Source organism: Nymphalis io, chromosome 27, assembly GCF_905147045.1.
Source record: "Nymphalis io chromosome 27, ilAglIoxx1.1, whole genome shotgun sequence".
NCBI lineage: Eukaryota > Metazoa > Arthropoda > Insecta > Lepidoptera > Nymphalidae > Nymphalis > Nymphalis io.
The window spans coordinates 3,835,272-3,849,950 of record NC_065914.1 but is presented as its reverse complement, the minus strand read 5'-3'; the positions used below and the strand labels follow the sequence as shown (position 1 = coordinate 3,849,950).

The 14,679-nt window shown below is 33.6% G+C and overlaps 1 protein-coding gene across 2 annotated transcripts; it reads left to right on the top strand.

Annotated features, from left to right (window-relative positions):
* Positions 1-112: 112 nt before the first annotated feature.
* Positions 113-13,734, top strand: LOC126778886 (isocitrate dehydrogenase [NAD] subunit gamma, mitochondrial-like). Of its 2 annotated transcripts, XR_007670245.1 has the most exons (8): positions 113-445; positions 1,324-1,438; positions 2,938-3,089; positions 3,809-3,953; positions 7,495-7,637; positions 8,169-8,320; positions 9,109-11,958; positions 12,722-13,734. XR_007670245.1 is itself a non-coding variant. In XM_050502633.1 (7 exons), exons 1-7 carry the CDS (start codon positions 207-209, stop codon positions 9,327-9,329), a joined length of 1,167 nt encoding a protein of 388 aa, XP_050358590.1. In that variant the 5' UTR covers positions 113-206; the 3' UTR covers positions 9,330-13,734. The 2 variants fall into 2 exon arrangements, 1 of the variants encoding a protein (XP_050358590.1); XM_050502633.1 differs by having other exon boundaries at positions 9,109-13,734.
* The last annotated feature ends 945 nt before the right edge of the window (positions 13,735-14,679 follow it).

Here is a 14,679-nt window from a genome sequence, read left to right as displayed (position 1 = left end):
TATGTTTTTACTAAAAGCTTTTTTATAATTTATTTTATTAGTAATTGCTCAAGGTGTCATTATAAACATTGACACATTACTAAGAGCGCCATCTACCGAAGAAAAATATTAGTTATTCTGTCACTTCACCTTCCTCTTCCTGTGGTTATCCAACGATCCATTATCATTTTCAAAGAATTTATTCTGATATTTTATCGTGAATCAGGATGGCTGTGAGGCTATTGTCGAAAATTAAGCTCCTGCCTGAGCTTAGAGGTGCGGCATATGTTAGCTCCGCAGCCGCTCCCGCTGAGCTTTCGGACTTCGAAGTACAGCATAAAACACCTGTTATTCGGAAACAGAAGCTGATCCCTGTAGCTCAATACGGTGGTCGTCATGCAGTCACCATGCTGCCTGGTGGTGGGATCGGGCCCGAGTGTATGGGTTACGTCAGAGATATTTTCAAGTAAGTCATTTGTAACAGATAATTGTCATGTGCGTATTTGTAATTTGACACAGTAAAGGTCATTTAGAATCTATTTTATAGTACGAGAATGATAATAATTTACGACTTTTAATACGGCATTAAATTACAAACATAACAATATCTGTCCTCTTGTTTTCAATGTTCACAATTTTATTTTTATTTAATATTTATTTTACTTATTAAAACTTGCTGAAGCAATAAAATATTTTGTAGGATCATTTAGGCTTACAATTTCTTCTTAGAGATATAAAATATTTTGTTTTAAAAATGTGATACAAATAAAGAAAGAAAAAGAGAACAATTCTGTCATGTGATGAAGATACAAATTTTATATCAGAATTCCCGATTGTAGACTTGCCATTATTTTTTTAAATTTTGTTCTCTATACAGTAAATAATACTTTCACAAGACTAAAGGAATGAATTATACAACTTAAAATTAAAAATGTTTATTGTATAAAAATAAATGAACGCTTGGATTGAGCAGTAAGAATGCTCATAATATTTTTCTTTTAAAACACGTATGTTATATAGCTTTTTGTTACCAGAGGCAATAAGATGATGTATTAATTTTTTTTCACAATTATTATATCCAAGGTCTATTTTTTTCTTGCTGTGTGTTTTTTATCAGCATGCTGCATTTATCATCACAGATTATAAGAGTGGAGGATTGGAGCGTACTTACTTGTCCACTATATGTCTCACCATGACCTAATTGGTCAGGTTACAATTAAATTGTGTTAATAGTATATATCTCATAATATTTAAAGAAAAACCTTATATTTTCACGAATAGATAGCCAATCTACAACTTAAATATAGAACTGCTGTAGAGAAATATCAAATTGAATGTTTTCAGATACATTGGTGCACCGGTTGACTTTGAACTAGTTGATATTGACGCTAACATAGACAATGATGATGACGTCCAGTATGCCATCACAACCATTAAAAGAAATGGTGTAGGACTCAAGGTATGTTTGTTATATGTTAAATTACCAATTTACACCCAATTCTTTGCTATCTTTGACGAAATTGCCCTTAACCAATAGTTTTTGTAGAATTCCTGTGCTGGTGAATAAAAACTATGAATAAACCTACAGACAGAAATATGTCACATGTGTTCATTCCGCATTGAACCAGCATGGTGGAGTAAGCTCCTAACTTCAAATGGAAAATAAGACCTTAGCCCAGCTGTGAGACATTTACAGGCTGTAGATTTAGAAAACTGGCAGTTATACAGTAACAAACTAATTATATACATCTTGTATAATAATTATTTAAACACATGCCATAGTTTATTTCATACCAATGACAGAAGCCGCGATGGTTCAGTGATTAGAACGCATGAATCTTAACCGATGATCGTGGTTTCAAAACCGGGCGAGGACCACTGAATTTTCATGTGCTTAATTTGTGTTTATAATTCATCTCGTGCTTGACGGTGAAGGAAAACGTCGCGAGGAAACCTGCACCACCAACCCGCATTGGAGCAGCATGGTAGAATAAGATCCAAACGTTCTCCTCAAAAAAAAAAAAAGGAGAAGAGACCTTAGCCCAGCAGTGGGACATTCACAGGCTGTTAATGACTTACTAAATAACAGAAGTAGATTTAAAGAAACCTTAATAAATGAAAGATATATAGATACATATTCCATGCGATTCGCTAATGGCTTTGCTACATTTTGCACTACATGTAATTATTGATTTTTTATACAACACACTTCCTATAACGATTTCACCGACATTCAAAATCCCGTTATTCCCGAATTCATAATAAATACCATTATGTCATGTCAATATAAGGTCAAATGTGTTTATTTATCATTAAACCCCTGCCATTGGTATAGAATATACTATCCAATAGACAATTATTATGTTTATTGATTAAATATTTCTAACATGACCAACAGTGCTTGGTGGTAGGACTTTGTGTGTGCCCATCTGGGCAGGCCATATCAAATATTCTCCAAGAGCAGTTGTATTGGTGGGGTGTTGGCAATGTAAGGGATGGTTAATATTTCTTACAATGCGAATATCTATGGGCGTTGGTGACCACATAATATCAGATGGCTCGTTTACCAGTCCATCAACTTAATATAATAAATATATTTTTTACTCACGGTTGTCTGTTCCTAAGGTAGCCGAACTTAATGCCAGTGTTAAGTAACAGCCGACTATACTATATACATATTTATACATATAAATATATATTTTTATATATGTAATATGACAAGATCACAAGACATAATCACAAGATCTTCTAAACTATCCACCTGATTGATTTGAATTTTGTCACAGTTACTCCTTACCCGACATAGACACACGATGAAATGATTTTACGCAAATCCTATATAAATTTATTCCTGGGCGATTAGCTAGTAAATGTATAAATACATACTTTAATACTAATTTAAGGTAGCGTCACTGCCTGCTGCACCAATGGCCCAGTAAATATTATATTATTTTCCAGGGCAACATCGAAACTAAAAGCGAAGCGGCCTACGTTACATCACGTAACGTTGCGCTCCGAAACGAGTTGGACATGTACGCGTACGTGCTGAACTGCAAGTCCTACCCGGGAGTCTCCACTAGGCACAAGGATATCGATGTCGTTATTATAAGGTATTTTTTTTATGGTCAAGTTGTCTGTCTCTCGTTTTGGCTCTTTACATCCTCTACACATGCAGTTTTCTTGCAACGTTTTCTTGATGAGATAAAGAATAAACACAAATCAAGCATAAGATGAATCAGTGTTGCTCTTCAGTATTTGAACCTGTGGTCTTTTGTTAAATTGACATTGAACTTTTTGGGCTCATTTTGTTTTAGGAATAACCTGTAACTAATGAATGGCATCCATGCATGATAGCGTCAATAGTCCATTTACGCTGATAGAACTTTGTTAAAAACATTCATACATATCCAGTGCCCCTACTCAGCCGTACTCCGCTCGCGGCTCGGCGGCGCTCTCATAGATCAATGTCGCCTTCTTCCTTACTTCTCACTTTGCGTACAGACCATTTCGACTGCCTTACTTGCTGTCTGAATCCGTAAGGTCCTCACCACACACGTCCATAGCTCTCATCATGGCTGGGACCTATCATTTAGATCTCAGGCAACTTCTAATGTACTTAGAATTTAATTAGCTCATAAAACAGACAAGTTGTGCCCATCAACAGCATGCGTTTAAAGGTTCTAATAACCCAGCACATTGCCCATCAGCTCGCCTGACGTGCAACATTACTAGTTGAGTAGTTACCACATGAAAGCGTAAAGTTATTTTTTTGGTAAAAGTAATTTCGCATTTATAATATTAGTTAGGGTGATACCGGTTATAATTTCAGACAAAACACAGAAGGAGAGTACGCCATGTTAGAACACGAGTCGGTCCGAGGAGTCATCGAGTCCATGAAAGTAGTGACGGCCAGCAACTCGGAGCGCGTCGCGAGATTCGCCTTCGAGTTTGCCAAGAGAAATGGCAGGAAGAAGGTAAGTTGTTTATATAAAAAAGTAACAGTTTCGCAATTTCGCACTGCTGGGTTAAGACATTTTGAGGAGTGTTAAGAGCTTATTCCGCCACGCTATCCTAAAAGCAATTTTATGATTTAAAGTTAGCTGTTAAATGTGGTGGTTCTTGTGCTGACAGTAGAAGCTTACTCTGCTCTACCTACCACGCTTTAAGTCGTGTTGGGATCTCCCAGGAGACACCTACCTTCACGATGGTCTTCATTCGCAGTCCGAGATGGTTAAATGTCAAATACGAACTTCGTGTTGCACAGTGCTGCCATCTATTGAGTTGGTATAAAAATATAACCGGAAGCTCGATGACGACAAAAAATTAAAATTCCTGCTTTATGAAATTGTTGAATCCAAATATTTCTCCTATGTGATAAGGGTGTTGGTATACCTTCGTACTAGAGATATAAAATATCTTAATTATTAACGAAATTGCTTTTTGGTAGAAACGAAAGTTAGTTAGGAGTCCCGATATGGTTAAGCCAGTCCTGTATGTCTACTGCTACTAATACTTGCTCTCCCTGACGCTGTCAAGGCTAATAAAGCAAACAGCAATACAGATAAAATCTAAATCTAATTGGCGCAAGCCCGTCTGGGGGGATACCCCCCACTCTTCATACATTCTACCTCCACTTATTAGCAGTATTTAGTATCTTTGTACTCTAGTTTGAAGGGTGGAAGGAATAGCGTCAATAAGGGAACTATCCCAAATTACATTCTTAAGATTGAAAGAAATAATACGAATGAGAATGCGACTTGTTTGAATAATAATAATAAAATAAAGACTTTTTTCGTATCGAAACAGACCACAACTAATAGTATATTTTCTGTAATACATCAAAACATAGCCGGGCTATTAAATAAACTAGATTTGATTGAATTGTACTTAAATGAATTACATGATAGCAATTGTCATGTCGATGCATTTTGTTATACGGAAACGTTTATAAAAAAGGTGAGGAACACAATATTAGTCTACGTAACTATAATATAGCAACTTATTGTAGAAAACTGGAAAAGCGTGGGGGAGTCTGTATATCTGTATAATACAACTGTGCCGTGATATTTCAACAGAAAAAATATTTGAATACCTCTACTGAAATATCAAATTATTTGCATATACAAAACACCTAACTCAAACATAAATATATTATTTAATAAACTTAACTTCTTTTTAAGTAGGCTTACCAAACAAGATAAAAAATTTATTATTTTAGCAGGTCATTTTAACTTTGATGTATTAAAAAATAATTCATTCTATTAGAATAGAATTAAGCATAAATGAGCCAAAACGACAAAAATCTTGCATAGATAATATCGCAAGGAATATTACCAAAGCTGAAACAGTCTTGACACAGTCTTATCTTTCAGATCATGATACATGCCATATATCCCCTCCCGTTTTCAACGGAGTCCTAAGCCGAGGTCCGGCCTCACAGGAGGCACCCTTAGGACGTCCGCCTCTCTTGAGCCCTGTGTGGCTCCCAACATCCGGCTGAGTTCAACTCGCCCATCCCGCCCGGTGACGCTGTAGAGGCCAGTAAGGCCAACAGTATTACACATTTCGAAAAAAAAAAAAAACAAACATGCCATATAATACAAATATCTTTAAACAATCCAATTAAAAAAAAATATTCTTGGTACATATTTAGACGCAATTATTGTAAAGAAATTATTCTAAAATTTGAAAATTCATAACAAAGTATGGCTTGGTCAAAAAAGTGCCAATAGTAGGTATTTTCTTTGATATGTCAAAGGCATTTGATTTTGTGAATCATAATATACTGCTCATGAAATGTGAAAATTACGGCATTAGAGGACCCGCTCTAAGTTTGATAAATAGCTATTTAAAAGACCATACACAATATGTAGAAATATCAAAAATATAAAAAAAAAACCTAATTAACTACTTTTAAATCTCCTAATCTACAAAACAACTCTGGCGTCCCACAGGGTAGCGTTTTAGGTCCACTGTTATTTATATTGTACATTAATGATTTACCCAATGTTATACAACATCATTGTTTTATTTGCCGATGACATAGCGTTAGCTGTACCTCATACTAAAACTAACGTCGCCTTTGAGGATGATGTAAATAAAGCTGTAGAATCAGTGTTGTCTTGGCTAGAATCAAATGATTTATGTGCCAACATATCAAAAACGCGATTTGTCCAATTTTTGAAATTCTAAAACAAAAAATAAAACTAAAAATTCGTTATCGTGGAATGGAATTTGAAGAAAACAATGATGTAAAATTCCTTGGTGTACAATTGGATCATCATTGTGATTGGAAACTGCATATAAGTAATCTTACTTCTAGAATAAATAAGTTTGTATATGCTCTTCGCAAACTACAACGTACTGTTGGCAAAGATGCTGCTCTCACTGCATAGTATGGATATGTTGTTTCTTTATTAAATTATGGCTTAATTTTATGGAATAATTCTACTAATTTTAATAATGCTTTTATCTGTCAGAAAAAGTGTATACGGGCAATTTTTGGAATTCAACCTTTAGATTCATGTAGACTGATTTTTAAAGTTAGCAAAATCTTGACACTAGCCGGATTGTATATAATGGATGTAGTCATGTTAGTAAAAAAATATCCACATTTATTCGAAAAAGCAGGTGATAGAAGCAGGCTTGGATTAAGATATCCTCTGTGCTCTCTTTCAATAAAATTCCTACATAATGTGCATCAAAATATTTAATAATATACTAAAAAGCTTAAGAGAGTTACCATTAAAGTTACTAAGGTCTAAACTTAAAAATGGTTAATAGACAAAAAAATTTGCTCTATAAATGAATATTTAAAAATTTAAGAATGTATTGAATGAATTAGATGACTCATTCAACTTTAGTAAATGGATAATTTTGGATAACTTTTTTAAGTTAGAAATATTAGCATTTACAAAAAAATTATCCCCAAAGTATGGTTAACAAGGGATGCTTTTAATGTAAGTGAATTAATTTCCTTGTCGGTTCTCGGTAGAATCTACATTTCGAACCGGTTTTCAACCATGACGATTTGACGGTTAAGGGTGTCTACCTATTTCAAATAATGTAAATGTGTATATTATTATTTATTATGTAATTATGCACTTAAATGTATAAACTTAAGTAAATCATGTAATTGATTAATTATTGTTAATTTTAAACCAATTTTTATTTTATATACCTATCATTTTATACATATATTAGTATAATTACTTTAATGTACAATTGGTATGATCTGTGTTTAATATTAATTGTTAACAAATATATTTGCGTGCCTATCGTGGGCGAAATGTATGAGATACTTATAAAGAAATCAGAACATCTGTAAAACTATGTTTCATGCAAATAAATTATGATTATTATTATATAACATCTCAGTTCCTAAGTTTAGTGACGCATTAAAATTATGGGCGTTGGTGATCTCTCATCATCAGCCGATCCATTTACCTGCCATTTTGTTTACGTTGTACTATTTGCCTTTACTAAATAAAGCAATCTTGTTTCTCTATTGTTCAGGTAACGACAGTTCACAAGGCGAACATCATGAAGCTCTCCGACGGCCTGTTCCTGGAAACGTCCCGTCGGCTCGCGCAGGAGTACCCAGAGATTGAACACAACGATATGATTATCGACAATTGTTGTATGCAACTTGTTGCAAGGTAAGATTATTAAATAATATATAATACATTGAGTGAGTTATTTATATCAATATTTAAAAAGACCAATTCGAGGTTTTTATAAAATCAGTTTCACTTCTGTATCATACAGAAATTACTTCGAACACATTCAACAAATCACAAGTCGCGCCAATAATGAATTAATTACCTTACTCTTTTGTCCACAAACAAAATGGCGGATTTAAATTAGCGCGCGTTTTTATTTAACGCTGTTGTAGAGATCAACGATCTTATAACATATATATACATACATATCAGCAGTGTCTTAACTGAAGGCTGTGGGCTTAATCCGAGCACCGCTGGGCTTTATCTCCTGCTCATCTGTGAAGGAAAACCTACATGACTCTGATGATATTCTGTCAAACGTGTCACATCCAATAACATGCATTGGATTAGCATAGTGGCATAAGCTCACACACACACAACACAGCACAATAATTTCAACTATCCAGCTTTGAAGTTGATGACCCATCTCATCGTCATTGTTTTAAAATGATAATAATATACTTTCAGACCTCATCAGTTCGACGTGATGCTCATGACAAACTTGTATGGTTCGATCGTATCGAACGTAGTGTGTGGCCTGCTCGGTGGCGCCGGCCTGCTCTCCGGCAGGAACTATGGTGACCACTATGCTGTGTTCGAGCCTGGCACCAGAAACACTGGTGAGTGCGATTTAATTCGAACCCTGATGACGTTTGTCACAACATCTCCTCGGCGTTTTGGAATAAGGAAAGTGCGGTTAACAATATAGATAGCTAAAGATCCTCATAATATTATAGTCTGTCTTTCCGTATAGTTCAGTACTGTGGGTATTGAAATGATAGGGTCACTTGATGGTAACCACCGCTCATATTGAAGATATTATTGCTGTAAGAAATATTAACCATTCCATACAACGCCATTGCGCCACCAACCTTGAGATAAGATGTTATGTTTCTTGTGCCTGTTACTTAGGCTCACTCACCCTTCAAATTGGAACACAACGATACTAAGTAATGCTGTTTAGCATTAGGTTATCAGATGAATCGGTGGTACTTACCAAGATGGGCTAGACCAAGTGCTTTACTGGTGCAGGGCTTTGTGCAAACTCGTCTGGGTAGGTACCACCCACTCATTAGATATTCTACTGCAAAACAGCAGTACTTGTTATTGTTGTGTTCCGGTTTGAAGGGTGAGTGAGCCAGTGTAATTACAGGCACGAGAGGTATAATATCTTAGTTCCCAAGGTTGGTGGCGCATTGGCTATGTAAGCGATGGTTGACATTTCTTACAATGCCATTGTCTAAGGGCGTTTGGTGACCACTTACCATCAAGTGGCTCATATGCTCGTCCGCCTTCCTATTCTATAAAAAAAAAATCCTAGCACCAAGAAGAGGTGTAGCTACTAAACCACATTAGAGCAGCATGTGACATTAACTAACTTTATATTTGTTCTTTTGAATATTTCCAGGCACAGCGATAGCTGGCAAGAATGTCGCGAACCCAATAGCTATGATTAACGCTTCCATCGATATGCTAGAACACCTCGGTCACCACTTCCATGCTGACCTGATAAGACGAGCTGTTAATAAGACAATCAACGTTGACAAGGTGCTCACGTCGGACGTGGGTGGTACAGCCTCATCGACGGAAGTGGTCAACAACATTATGGGTAATATTGGACGTTGCTAAATATTTAATTGGTAATTGTCATGATAATTTATATTACATTTGGATTTTAAGTTTTATAAGGAAATGCCCAACGGCTTAACTCTTCGTTCAATGCATAAATCAAATTGGATTATATTCAATAAGATTTTTTACAAAAAAAGTAAATGTTTTAAGATTTCTGAACTGTAATATATATATATATATATATATATATATATATATATATATATATATATATATATACAAAAAAGGATTTATTATCATGATAATTATTATTATTTAATTGGCTGCCCCTGTTTTCTAAATACCCCGTAGCTAGTATCTAGTATCTATCGCAGAAATCAGTTATTATTGATAAAAATAAATTGAGAAGGAACTAATTGTTACATTTCTTTTTAAAATTTTAATTTATAAATGTAAATTTGATTTCAAAGAATGGATTTATAAAAAAACAAACAATATGTCAATTATGATTTTAAAAATGGAACCAATTTAATGTAAAAACAGATGCACAATTAATTTTAATAACAGTTTCCTGATGATTAAGTAATTTATATAAAACCTTATTTGTTTACAAATAAATGGTATTATCTGTAGTAATTATTTGTTGTTGCCAGTACATTGTTGCTATTTTAATTTATCTGTAGTTATATAATATATAAGGTATATTCAGATATGAGTGACATTCGCTAATACCATAGCGATTGTTTGAGCGATATTTCGCTAAATATTGTATTTACAACTAACTCAAATTTACAACTATGGGACGTTTATGAGAGAGACTCAAGGTCGATTTTGACCCCATAGGCTATTGTGTTCAAGGCCTAGCACTAATTTGCCTAGCTATTCAGGGAAACCTGGATTAAAATTACATAAAGAATTGTCAAATGGTCATTTTATTGAGTCCAACTACAAACTTATGGGATATAACATTTTGAATCACATAATTATAAAAAAAAACATTTGTCAACACTGGCAATTAAATGTGAATACAGATAAGTGTATTTATTTTTATGATGTAATTATTGTTGCCAGTATCATATGATTAAATATATGAACGCAGTCATATTGATTAGTGATATGTTAACCGCTTACATCTGAATCGTATCCGAGCGGCTGTCGATTAATATCGCTTATCTGAACCTACCTTTATATTGACATATTTACACTTCACGAAGACTTTAATTTTTGCTAAATCATATTGAAAAATGGTCTTACAAGTGTAAATAAATGAATTTATAGTATTATTTTAAATTTCAACCAAATAACTAGTTTTTTTTTAAATCTGTAATAATGTTATAGTCGCCAACTGTAGTCTGTCCGATTAGTATTTATTATCTGTCATTGTTGATAGTTTTCGTTATTTAACCATAGATTATATAAAAGCTTTTTAAAGTCGACAAGTAATTGCAGTAGAATTGAAATTGAGATTTAGTTTTTTTTTACTAAATTGTATATTTAATGAATCGGACTCTTTCTAGCGCCGTTTAAATCATTAATGTACTTCATTATACAATATGTATTAAAATTAGACGAATTTTGTATATATTATCTGTAATTTTAAGTGTGATTTTTTTTCTGTGCAAAAATATATCGTAACCAAGTTACCCGAGTATTCTGTTTAATATTTATTTTAGTTTGTAAACAAATAAATACGAAAAATTTAGACGGTCGTTTTATTATTGTTGTCGTATTTTCGTATTATTTCAATAGATTTTTATATAAATTCGATAAGTGTGTATTTGCCATAATTAAGTAAAACATTGGGCGTCTTTCGTGGACTATTGCGTCGCTATCGCTAAGCTTAGAGTATATAAATGCACGCGTTCTTTTTACAAGCTTTTTTTTAATTTCACTTGTTAATATGTGTGGCTCATGCCTAACTAAATTTTAAGCTAGATCCAGACAAGCGATTGGACGTAACCTTGCAAAAACCTTTGTTACTTTTAATATCTTTTACATATATATTTAAAAATCTATTGAAATAAACGAAAAGCTATAAGCGAGTTATAACCGCTTCTGTAGTTATAATTTTTTTTTGTTCTTGTTACTATTGTTTTTAATTGTAAGACTTGATAAAATAGTCGATTGTAAATAGATATAATAAATAGTGTGATGGTAAGTGTTCACCTCTTAAGTTATATTGGCAATATGCTACCAAATGACTGCCTCGTTGATACAGTGGCTAGATATGCCGCAGACCCAGGTTAAGCTGATAAAAAGTTACTGGACTTTATGTCAAAAAATCTCAGTAGCAGCCCGGAGTCTAGAAGTTGGAATTGTGTACACTCCCGTGCCTCGGAAAGCACGTAAAGCCGTTGGATCTGCGCCTGAACTCTTTCCGGTCGTGTCGGATTATCGTCCCATCGGATTATGAGAGTGAGAGAATAGAGAGTGCACCTGTGTTTGTGCACACACTTGTGTCCTATAATAAGTTTCGCTCAGTTGGCTAATCTCTCTTAAGATCAATAAGAAAGTGTATTATGTGTTCCAGGAGCCGTTTAGTAAAGGACCGTTTGAAACTGCGATATACGGCAGTGTAGCGTCAGAAGAACAATGATAAAAAATTATATATTTTTTTGAAACTTGTATTTGCTATTCGTTGATGTTCATACAGGACTTTATAACCTCTATTACACTTCTGAATAGGGTCAGTATTTTTTTGTGGGATTGGTATGCGTTTTTAGAACAGGATCCTAAATAACGCTTAAAAATTTTCAACTGGAATAAAAAAAAAAGTCCTATGTCAACCACATGAAATTAAATAAAATTTTTACTAGATTAAGACTTAGCAGCTTTGTGCAAACCCGTATGGGTAGGTGACAAGTAGCAATAATTATTATTATTGTGTTACAAGTTCAAGTATGAGTGAGCCAGTGTAACTACGTACACAAGGGACATAACATCTTAGTTACCAACGCGGCGCATTTGCGACTTAAAGAAAGGTTATTGTTTCTTACAGTGCCAATATCTATATGGCGGTGGTGACCACTTACCATCAGGTGGCAATTATACCTACCTACTTCAAACACACTCGCTTACAAGTAATTCTGTTAAATAATGCAATGGCTTTTCCGATGCAAAGCTACATCTTTTTGGCCCTTTCATGTATTTAGTTTTGATGTGTGAAGAGTTCGAGCGTTAGATGACGTCAGCGTAAGTTTTCGAGCGTCAGATGACGTCAGTGTAAGATGTGTGATGTGCGTGAGATCGGTACACAAGGTCGCGTGTTTACACATAAATTTTCGTGTACCTTATCACTCCTACCATTTTATTTATTTCTGTAGATAAAGTAAACCCCAGCTTATTAAGATCAAATTAAACACGATTTTTCCCAATTTAAAGATGGTGATATAAATTGTTAAGTTAAACTAGTAATAGTTTTAATTAAAGTACTTTTTTTCTATTTCCAGCCAACATTATACCCGTCGCTAAAGAAAGGGAAGCTATCGTATTATAAGCTATAAATTTTGAATTTTTAAAAAAATTTATCTGTTTTTGTTAAATGTATGGAAAATATTTAAATTATTTTAATTTACTTTAGTTTTAATGAAAGTTGGTGGTTAATATACCATATATTAACAACTTCTTAGAAAATTAATATAATTATATATAGACAATTTGGTAAAAAAGAAAAAAGAAAAATAGTACATGTAGTATATCCGTTGTCTGGTTTCCATAGTACAATCTCTGCTTATTTTGGGATCAGATGGCCGTGTGTGAAAATTGTCCCAGGATTTTATTATTATTATATAAATCTTTATAGAGCTATTCTGGATGGAGAAATTCGTAACTCACCGCAGAATATCGTGAAATGTCAGGTATACGACATCCTGTTATAATAATAATAATTTAAGTTATCCCTGTTAAAAGGGAAATATAAAAAATAGATTTAAAAAAAATATATTTTATTTATTTCTTAACTTTTTGTTAACAAATTGACATTTCACATTTAAATATCAATTATAAACGTGAAGACTGGTGCTTGCAATAGATAAGCTGTTCTACAAGACACCAGGCCGCCACTCCCGTTTATATGAACAATGAAAGAAAAATAAATGTATAAAGTAAGAAGTAAGAAATAATAAAAATAAAAAATGGAACAAATATGATGTCCATGGTTATGTATGCGTGCACTCAAGTATATGTGTGTGTGTTGAACTTTTTTTTTATTAATGTGTAAATTTGTTTATTTTTTCAAGCTTGTTGAACGACTCCACCCATTGTCATTTATTAGGTTTTGCATACACATTGTCAGGGGTAATGATTATAACATTTAATTAAGCGTGTCCTACACGAGTGACGTACGTAGTGTCTTTTTAAAGAATAGTGTAGCTCTGTATTCGGTTATTATATAATTACGTATTTGTAGTCGTTCTTATGTAATAGTGTTTTATTATATTATGTATTAAATGTTTATCATTCATGTTGTTTTATTTATTTTTATATTATTTATTATATTGGGTTGGTGAAATACACATGTGGCAGAATTTCAGTGAAATTAGACACATGCAGGTTTCCTCACGATGTTTTCATTCATCGTCAAGTGCGAGATGAATTATAAACACAAATTAAGCATATGAAAATCAGTGGTGTTTGCCTGGGTTCCAACCCTTGATCATCGGTTAAGATTCTAACCACTGGGCCATCTCGGCGACAAATGTTGACATATCCCTAACAAATAGTTTTTGTCTTACATTACTTTATATTTAACGATCATATATTTTACGATCCAGTATGTCCATACTTGTGGCAAATTACAATTGAAATCTTTATCAATTAATAAGATTTATTCGCTTATTTGGTTTTGCAAAATCGAGATGAAATACTGAGGATGCCATAAAAACAGTTCGACAGAGTTTTCACATGACCATGTATCGCAAAGAACCAATTTAAAATAATACAAATAAGTACTGACAACAACAAAATATATAAACTTAATGACAGCCGACGTCAGTTTAAATAACCCGTACAACTACAATGGGAGTACTATATAATGTACTATTCTCAACACCGACTGCTTCCATAAGGCGTAACTTCTGTTCTCCATGTCTTCTTTTACGATATATTTTAGAACTCCGTAACACCAAACTAAAACGAATTCCTTCATGTCTACACATGAAATATCACAATTGTATATCACTTTGTCAGTTTCCGATAACTTGTTGTGTAGACTCAGAGTGTTCGCGTCGTGGAAGTTCCATTCATTGTTTGTGAAAGGGATCGCACCAAATTGTGTACCTTAAATAACCTGAAAATTAAAAAAAAAACACATTATCTAAAATCGTTCTCCTAATTGGTATGACGCAATCGCTCCCTTTTTGGTCTAGTGGTTAGCTTTTAAGATTCCAAAAGTATTTCTTGGGTTTTT